Here is a 10,600-nt window from a genome sequence, read left to right as displayed (position 1 = left end):
GTTTTACAAAACCAGTTCAGAGGATATAAGATCATACAAAAATACTTTTATACTTGTTCTCCTACTAGTGCTATATTTTTGATGTGAAAATGTATGTTATAATTGTTACTCATTCCCACACAACAATACCTCAAAACTTGAATCACATCCTTTCTAATATAAGGTGACCTAACCTAAACACAGTAGTGGCAATACTCCAAATAAGATTGGACCAATACCTTTTAAAGTGAACTGATGACTTTCTTTGACTTGTACTAAATATCTCTCTGTATAAAATCTAAACCAGTTTTTTCTATTATCAACTAATATATATTGTGTCGGAGTTCAATAGTTGTACTCAAATTTTTCCTCATCAACTTCACTGAGAGTTTCCTCAGCAGGGCTATAAGAATGATTAATATTATAGTAAACAAGTTGCATAACCTTGTGGGTGTGTGTGTATATATATATATATATATATTTATTATTATTAAAAAGAATCTGCCAGGTATTACCTCGGTTTACCAAATAATCCAAATCTTTCATTTTTTTCATTTATACAGTCACTTATCATCAAAATCAATAGTTTAAGATATGTTTATGTTGAAATTCTCTACCCATATTAATACTAAACTTTTTTTCCAGCAAACTATTTATTGGTGGCCTTAGCTGGGACACAAGTCAAGGTAATTGTTTTTGTGTCATTAACCCTAAATTTATGATTTAAATATGCCTACATTGGTGAAAACAGCAAACATCCTTTCTCAAAAAAGGTTAACTTCAACAACCAGTTTGGAAGTAGTGTAAAAAATTAATACTTTTGTTTATGGTTTTTTAACCTTTTTTAGACCCAATGGCATAAAATGAAAAGTTAAAAAGTAGTGCTGCTGGGACTGATAATGTGAATACTTATCTCCACATTTTAGGAATTTTGGGCCATTTAAGTTTATTTATGGTTATTGTATTTATATGTAGGAAAGTCTTGGAATTGGCATTCACACACAATCTTCAAGTTACTGGACCAAGCCTGGGTTGAAAGAGTTAATACATATTTGTAGCAAACATAAATTTTAGCACAAAGAACTTTAGTAGACAAGAAGAATTTAAGAATAAATTTATTGTTACATGTTCTTTATAACTTATTTATTGCTTGGTTTCTTAGTGTTACATAATTTGAAGTCTAAATGCTTATTAACTTTGGAGCTATAAATAAATATAAGTAAATTTCGTGGTACTGTTGAGATAGAAGCTTGAATTACACATGAAAGAGTTTTAGGAGGGCTTTGATGTTACATTTCAGAAGTAGCTTATGATTGAAAGATTGCCAGCATGTTCCTGTTTTTTAAATTGATGGGTGATGCAAATATTACAGGCCAGTTCAGTTGTTAACAAGATGTTAGAATCTGTTGTAGGAGACTTTTTGAAGTTAGTTTAAAGGTTTCTGAGAAGTAATTTTTTTATTATTATTATTATTATTATTATAAGAGCACAACAGTAAATATTTATGAAATTTCCTTGAATAAAGTGTCACAAAAAAGAGTAATTAGTAAGTTGCTTAGAAAAACTAATATTGTTCAAAAAGGTCTCGTACTCAGAAAAACTAGTAAAATTATGCATTTGGAGTATATTAAAGTTTCAAAAGAGGTTTGGTGTGACAGGAGCTTCATTGTGAAAAAAATATTTTTTTTGTATGATTGTTGGTAAGATATTAAGCCTTCTGAGCATACTTGCGTGTAATGGGAAAAGCTAATAGCTCTGGGATCACTTTGTAGAACTTTTGAACTTTGAGGTAAAAAGGTTATTATAACCTTGTGCGTGCGTGTGTGTGTATATATATATATATATATATATATTGTTGGATCATGTTTATAAGAACAGGCTTGTATATGGTCTGAGCTTGGGTAAATCCATGACACTACCAGCAGTTGGTGTATATGGTAGCCATATCTTTAGAGTTTCATCTCACTTTCCACTGTAGTGGCAAGCAAGCCTTGACATGTGACCGTCTTCTATGTCTTGGCGGATCTTTGTTTGATTTGTAATAAAATTTGAGCATCTTTTTCCAGTAAATAAAGTCAAAAAGTGTTGTTTGGAAGTATATGGTGTTGCTTTTGGTTTTTTATTTTATTTTATGCAGAATAAAGTACCATATGATATCCTGTCATTACTTTGAAACATTTGTGAAAGGTTTTTTATATTGCTTGACCCACTTTTCATGATATTTTGCACACCATTTTGATAAACAGTTACCTAGGTGGTACTCGTAGAGCTTGCAAGCATTCTCATTATGTTTATACAATGTGTTGAGTAAGGAGCTTATAAATTTTGGCCTTATGGCAAGCTTCGACAAGTCCCGGGCACCTAAAAATTTCATTGTGGCACCAATTTTTTTTTCCCCATTTTATTTGCATGTAGGGCTGTGCTAAATAGAACTTAAATCTGGAACAGTTCTGGACTCTTGAAAGTTTGGAATTATATACTAAATCGAACTGTGTTTTTAGGATTTTAATGGTGGATTCAGCACTTCTTTGTGTTTTTTCAAGATGAAGCACTGCGGTTGCATTTTGTTTTTCTTCTTTCTCTCAATGCAACCAATCAGTGCATGTGTTTAGTTTCAGACAGGATATTTTGGTTACATAGCTATGATATGGTAAGACAGGCCTCGACAAATCCCAAGCATCAGACAGGACCAAAGGCAGTTAGTTTAGGTTATATTATCAACTGATTGTTGATCATCAGAATGCACTTGTTGCTGTGAAAGTAAATAAATATACACTGGTGTTCGATTCTACATGCTGGTCTGGGGAAAGCAAACAATCGTGGATAACAGAAACAGCAGATAATTGAGACACTAGTGTATCTTGCTAGTTAGCCTATTGTTTGATGTCAATAAAAAAAATTTAATTGATTTAAGTTCCTTATTTTAAATTATAATTTTTTTACCATTATTTAATCATGAAAGCCAAGTGTCAGTTGATCACACTTAATTTTTCCAAATTTCATGAGTTACACTAGTCCAATTCACATTTTCTCCTATAATACTCCCTCTTTTGATTGACCATTCCTGTTTTAATAGAATTTAATTGCTAACATTGGCATAAATAGCTCCTAAATTTTGTCACTTTTTCTGCAAAAGACACGGAAGTGCATTCGCACCCTATCAACACCTGTGAAAAATAAGTAAACAATTACTGCACATTTATGCTTGAGAATTATTACAAATAAGTCTTTGTTAAAACAGACTGAAGATACCAATTATCTGTAGGGAAGAGGACAATGCATTACTGGGCAACATTCCAGTACAACCTGAACATGCATCTGTGGTTAAAGGACACCCGCCATACAGCATAGAACAATGGACATTAACTAAAGTGGAGTGAAATCTTTAAGAAATCTTAATGTGTATTTTGTATATTATGTCTTTTTAATCACTAATCAAGTAAACTAAGTTACAAATATTTTGTATTCCTGTCCTAACAGCTAAAAATAAAAGTGACAAGGCTAGGTTTGAACTGGCCAACTTACAACATGAATGCATGCAAGATCCTGCATGCGAAAACCCTTGACATCATGCAACACCTGAACATTTGCAACCAAAATTAATTTGTGAGCAACAATTTCTTCAAAACATGTAAATTATCATCTAGGATTGTAATGGCACAATTATTTTGAGAAAATTTGGAGAAAAGAAAGAACTACTGGTAATTGAGGATAACAAGGGTGTGGATAATTGAGGCACTAGTGTAGCCCCCCATTTCCCAGTTTAAACAGTAGTAAAGTTAGGTTAGGCACACATGGCTCCTGAGTTTTAGGGCTGGCTCCTAGATCAGAAAATGTTTGTCAAGGCTTGTATTATGATATTTTTCTAATGCAAAGTTTTGTGTGACAATGTAGGGGACTGTAGAGTATACAATGACACATTGACAGTAATTTCATTTTGGCAAATATTGCTGATGGCTGACTTAAACAGCATAAAATTGTACATTTTACACTTTTTTATAATTTAACATATAAATAACCTGCATTGGATGTGGTATGTTATGTACATTAAGTACAACTACAGACCTAATTTTAAAAAAAATGTATTAGCACTTTCCCAGTAAAAATGAGAATGTGATTGTTTTAGCACAATTAAAGAATATGAGGTGCAATTTGTGTTAAAGTTAAAAAACACTGGTGAGGAGAGTAGTGTGTATATCTACATGGGAAGCTTAAATTAAGCTTATTACAAATTTTATGATTTTTACATTAACTTTTTCACAACACAATTTAGAATCACTGTCATAGAGTATTTTGGTTCAAAAGAAAATGAGTTAAAAAATGGAGTAATTGATTCAGGTTTGATTCTGATGTTTAAACTTTTTATGTCTTGATTGTCTATTTTAGTGGTGCAATAAAATAATTGAAAAATCAGATTTCTCTTTTTTGAAGATACTTACAGAGCTTTAACACTTGTGTAAAGGATTGGTTGATGATGTGGTATGTGTAAATCCTTTTAAACCTTGTTGGAATGTTTAGAAATACTAAATAGTATATTTAACTTGGTGTAAGGTACTTTTGTTCATTATAGTGATGGTTGAGGTGGCCTGGATGGGCTGAATACCCTTCAGTAGCTATACTTTTAGGTGTTACTGTGTTCTTGCTAATTATTTTTACTTTTTATAATGTTATTGCTTTGCACAGCTATTGATCACATGTACTGTGTACCGTAACTATTTTCTTTTATTACCTGCAAGTACAGCTGGGGAATAAGAATTAACTTGGTTAGCTGGTTTTCTGTACAGCTAGAATCTCCTGGGAATTTTGTTTCCATTTGCTTTTTCTTTCTCTCTCTCTCTCTCATTTCTTTTTTTTTGTTTATTTTGTTGTTTCATAGTAATGGTATTTTTACATACATACATTCATATCAGAAGTAAAAAATGTAAAGATAATTAAATTTTCTATTAAAAAAGCTGAAGATGCAGATTTAGTAGATCTAAAAAGCTGACTTAATTTTGTTTTACTACAGTTGTGAAATTCTCAAGGAGTGCTAAAATTAAATAATCAAGGGTATTTAGTATTGCAGGTGTTACTTTACTTTCTCTAATTTTAGAATACAAGATATGTTAAGTTTTTTTATTGAATACAGTTTTAGTGTAGCATTCTTAAAGCTCACAGTAACAACTAGCTGTATAGCTCAAAAGATATTCATTTAAAGCTGGTTTTTTAATTTTGTTGGCTATGTTTTGTGAAAAAAAGAGCTTTTCAGTGCATTCTGTTGTCTCAAGTTCATCATTCAAATTGACTCTTGTTTATGCCATTACATGACTTGTCACTTTCTGTTATAGTATTTTGATTGTTTTCATATTTGTAATAATAAAATTTTAATTTTATATCTTCTAGAGAATCTTAAGAATTATTTCAGTAGATTTGGGGAAGTGGTTGACTGTGTGGTTATGAAAAACAATGAAACTGGTCGCTCCAGAGGTTTTGGATTTGTGACCTTCAAAGACCCGGATTGCGTTTCCATTGTCTTAGCTAGTGGGCCTCATGAATTAGATGGACGTGTGGTATGTACAAACATTGATTTTTGTTGATTTTATAACCAATTTAAAAGTTTTTCTTTTGGGTGCAGAATTGTTTTGTTCCTCTGATTTAATACTCTTGTTACTAATTTTCTGTTTTAAATGTATATTTTACACTAGTAACTAGGTTGCAGAATACAAGGTAATCTCATTTAAAGCCTTGATTTATACAGAGTTTTCAAAAATAGGAGTTTAGGTGGTGATCTGTCACCATCCGTTGGCATCAAAATTGTCACTGATAACATAATATTGCCTGGATGACTTGTGGCCTACTCCATTGCATTATTTATAGTTTTGCTATCAATTTCTTCCCTCATACATTCAGCTTACAAGTGGTGGCATATATTACTGTAACATTTTTTTCAGTGCTAATAGGTATGTGTATTAAAATAAAATGTAGAAATTTATATGAGTAATTTACCAATTTGTACATTTTAACTGGGTGTTGTATATCAGGCCTAAAATAAAATTTTGTTTGCTGTTGGCAATCAACTTACCACAACAGTATGATTTTTAAAATGTTGAGGAGAGATCAAAATTAAATTTTTTGTTACTTTGTTTTGCTGAGGACACAAGAAGAAGGTATGGTTTTGAATGTAGTTAGTTTTTATGTTAATGAATTTTGCAATGCAACTTCAAAAGGAAATTGGATTTTTTAAAGGTCTTTGATCATGGTAGATTACAATAGTAAAAAAAAAAGAAAACATAATTGAACAGTTATTGTTGAAACAGATTGTTTAAAAATGATAATTTGCTGAGTAAAGTAATAAATTCATTGTAAATTATATTTAAAAACCAGTTATTTGATATAACTTCATACAAAAGCTATAGTTGTATTACTCGGAATATCCGCTTTATGTTAATACAGTGTTGTCATCTGCACTTGCAATCATGAAACTTTCAAATGGGACTTTATATTTAGAATCTACTCCAAACTGAGAAAGCTAAAAAAATGCTGATATTATGTAAGCTGGATTTTCAAAGAAAATTAGAATATTCTCAATTGCATAAATGTTCAATCTCTTTGCTACGGCAACCCTAAATCAGTTCAGGTGCAAAAGATTAGCTTGAAAGGTCACAAAATTAATGTAATGGTCTTTGTCTGTGTGTAATCAAAGGGTTTAACTTAGCTTCAGAGTAAATGCATCTGTTGAAGCCACGACTCGCATAGTGATATGACAAACCAACCATAAAGACCAAGGGGCTTTCCAAATAAGTTATGGATAAAATGGTAGAGAATGCAGGATCAGGAGAAGGTTACAAGAAAATTTCAACGTCACTGGTTATCCCTTTGAATATGATGAAACCCATCGTTAAGAAGTGTAATGTGCTTCATACCACCCAGTCACTACCCAGATCAGGCCACCCTTCTAGACTAAGCAGCCGGGCAAACAGGAAACTGGTTAGGGATGCCACTGTGAAGCCAACAGTGACTTTGCGAGATTTGCAAAGTTCCATGTTTGAGATGGGAGTCCGTGTTCATGCATGAACAATATCTGAATCCCTACACAAAACTGGCTTGTATGGGTGAGTGGCAAGAAAGAAGCCATTACTGAAAAAAAAATCATCTAAAATAGTGCATGAAGTTTGCAACAAAGCATGTAAATGATACTGCAGACGTGTGACAGGAGGTTTTGTGGCCAGACGAGACAAAAATTGAGCTTTTAGGTCTAAATTCAATGCATTACATATGGCACAATCCTAACATAGCACATCACCCAATCAACACCATTGCAACTATCAAGCATAGTGGTGGCAGCATCATGTTATGGGGATGCTTCTCATCAGTAGGGACTGAGAAACTTGTCAGAATTGAGGAGGAAGATGGATGGTGCAAAATACAGGTGAATGCTGGAGGAAAACCTGCTTGAGCCAGCCAAGAATCTAAAACTGGGTCAAAAATTCACATTTCGGTAAGACAATGACCTGAAGCACAAGGCCGAAGCCACACTGGAATGGTTTCAAAAGAAGAAAGTGAATGTCCTGGAGTAACCCAGTTAAAGTCCTGACTTGAATCCAATAGGAGATTTATGGCAAGACTTGCAGATCTACGATCCCCAACAAACCTTTCAGAATTGGGGCAATTTTGCCAGGAAGAATTGGCAAAGCTGGTAGAGACCTATCCAAAGAGACTCACTGCAGTGGTTGCTGCCAAAGGTGCTTCCACCAAGTACTGACTTCGGGGGCTGAATACTTGTACATTCAGCAGATTTCAATTTATATATTTTCCTTGCAGGTTTTGCTAACATTCAACCTCCTTCACACATAACAATGTTAAGTTTGGTCATTAGAGTTTTGAATAAAAACAACTTCCTAAAAAAATATGTTTACATTATTTGTATTTCATCAAAATGTGACATTATTGGTAGGGGTGAATACTTTCACAAGGCACTGTATAAGCTGTAATATATAGACTAAGTTGTCAATCAAGAAACCCAGAAATTCAGAGAGATGATCAGTTTTCTCTCATGGCTAGAAAGCTTTAAGTTCTCACCCTAACAATTACATAGGAGGTTGAGACTTGGAAGTTTTATGTTTTAAGTGTTCTTTGTACTTGTAATTGACTGCAAGTATTAAACAATTTTGTCAGTTTTATAAAGTAATAAAATTTGCAGATAAAATAGATCACATGATAAGAGAATGTAATGTTTAGAAGTTTATTTTAAAATTTTGAAATAAATCAACAGATGATAAATACATAATGCAGTTTAGAATTTAAATCTTTATATTTTGATATCAAATTTGTTATGAATACATTCACTGATAGTTAAGTTTTTAACTCTTTGACCATGGACTGGGTGGAATCCGTCCAGCTGGTAACCACGAGAGCAGTCATACTACAAGTTTTTATAATGTACTTGTGTCTACACGAAATTTTTGCATACTATCAGTAAACATTACAAGGCTTTCGTACACAGTATATCAAATTTTTTAATTACTTTTTAAGATTAGTTAAAGATTGGCTCATGCATTTTTTCTTTTCAAATGTTGTCTATCCAACATGGAAAATAATTTTGATTTTAAGATTAAAATACTTTTATGCATCATAAAATTGTCAATTTTCATTTGCAAAATCTCTATAACCTCCAGATAACTATCAAATGTTTTTTGAAAAACTTTATATTTTATCTATCATTTTCTCTTATCTTATTTCTGTATGGGTTTCACCCACCTCATAACCACCATAAAATATAATCTAAATTATAAATAAAAGTCCAGAGATGCAGCTTTTGAGTGAATTGTTTATTTTTATTTTAACGTTATGACCACTCGTGTGACAATCATCAGGTAACTGTCTGTTGTGTGAAATAGTGAAGAAATACTGTACAAGCATTTTGTTCCAATTTAGAAAAATAAAGGGGGACACCTGTGTTTTGATTTAAATTAGGTTATAGTTCAGGATTAATTAATGCTTCTTTTATTAAAGTTGTTCTCATTGCATAATATTTTCAAGTTGTTAATGTTAACCCTATCACCATGGGTATCCTTCACTGCTCATGACACAAGGTTTTAGTGTTGTTACATTCTAAATTTTATAAAATTACCTTTTGTTTATGTTATACCAATTAGAATAGCATAAAATCTTAGCTAATAGTAAATAAGTTTTAAGTTCTTAATTCTACAAGGCAATATTTAAAATAATTCTGAATTTCCCATAGTGTTACACACGTGACACATTTTCTCTATTTTATCCACCACTTCTTGGAAAAGTACAAAATTAAACATAAATTACTCACTATAAAATCTTCATTACTCTGGCAAATCTTATTTTTTATAGACTTCAATTTTGGTTGGCTACAGAGCTATCGAATAGAAAATAAAAAACCCTCTGACCACATCCACCTATCACATCCTCTCTCAGGATTTGTTAATAGTTCTCTCTTACATTTAATTATATATTACCTATAACCATTAAAATGTCAAGGTTTTCATCTATCAAATGACGTATTGTATAACATTATGTTCTGAACAGTTAAATGTCAATTTCACTCAGAGTACCAACATCATTCCTGTGTGAAAGTTAACGACGAGCTTGGATCAATTGTAATGACTTGTTGCGTAGTTAGAAAGCCAGAAAAATTTTGAAAGTGAATGGAATTTGTCTACTTCTTGCATGTTATTAGTTTATATTCTTTGGTGCATTATTTAATTTGATAAAAATTATTAAGTGCATTACTACCATTAGTATAAAAAAAAATTACAGTTAACTCTTCAACAATCGACAGTAAGAAACAAAAAATATTTCTTGTTTTTCAGGTTTATTCTTTTTGTATAATTATAATAGTAACTAAAATATAAAAGTAGGGATATTTTTAGGTTAGTTAAGATTAGATTAAGTAAAATAATAATAATAATATAATAAAAATGTTTCACAAGGCACATGCAAGCAGCTCGTGGGTAATGTGAGTTGCACATTCTCCAAGTGGTGTACAACTTATAATGGCATGGATAGTAGTTACACAATTCAATGGACAATAATACAATAAAATTTAATTATAAATAGATGTATACTATTATGAACTTACAGCTACTTAGAATAAATGAATGTAGTTTCATGTTACAATTTGAAGTCATTCTAGAATGAAAAAATGGTAATTTAGGTTTATTTCAATTTTTTTTTTTTTTTCTGGTCGTTATGAGGTAGGTTGAATGGACCGATTCCATTTTTAGATATGGTAGAGAAAATAACAGAAACTATAAAGTTTTACTGAATAAAAACGTTTGAAATGCATTTAGCAGGTTTCAGGAATTACACAAAGGAAATTTGAGATTTTTCAAATGAGCAAAAGTATTTTTAATTTTAACCTGAAAAATACTTTGCACATGGACTATTCAAAACAAATACTCAATATATTTTTGGACAAATCATTATTTTATTTTATTAAAAATACTTCATTAAAAATTATTTTTCGTGTGTGAAAGACTTGTAATATTAACCAAAATACTGCCAAATTTTAGTTGAAGATATACACCACTATATTGAAAGTTAGAAGTATTAAATCAAAAAGACTAAATGAATACAAAAAGGTCACGTGGTCAATACAAATTGATCGAAC

The 10,600-nt window shown here is 31.4% G+C and overlaps 1 protein-coding gene across 3 annotated transcripts in view; it reads left to right on the top strand.

Annotated features, from left to right (window-relative positions):
- The first annotated feature begins 544 nt into the window (after positions 1–544).
- Positions 545–10,600, top strand: part of LOC106472424 (heterogeneous nuclear ribonucleoprotein 27C-like) — a 36,021-nt gene continuing 25,965 nt past the window's right edge. The window contains exons 1-2 of one of the 3 annotated variants that reach the window (XM_022400997.1): positions 545–665; positions 5,362–5,528. In XM_022400997.1, the coding sequence (XP_022256705.1) occupies positions 5,415–5,528 (114 nt within the window). In that variant the 5' untranslated portion in view covers positions 545–665; positions 5,362–5,414. The remainder of the gene's footprint in view (positions 666–5,361; positions 5,529–10,600) is intronic. The other 2 variants (XM_022400996.1, XM_013933072.2) reach the window with 2 other exon arrangements.

This window comes from Limulus polyphemus, unplaced genomic scaffold (assembly GCF_000517525.1).
Source record: "Limulus polyphemus unplaced genomic scaffold, Limulus_polyphemus-2.1.2 Scaffold5319, whole genome shotgun sequence".
NCBI classification, from domain to species: Eukaryota; Metazoa; Arthropoda; class Merostomata; order Xiphosura; family Limulidae; genus Limulus; species Limulus polyphemus.
The sequence above is the reverse complement of the archived record's forward strand: the minus strand, read 5'-3'. Positions and strand labels throughout refer to the sequence as shown.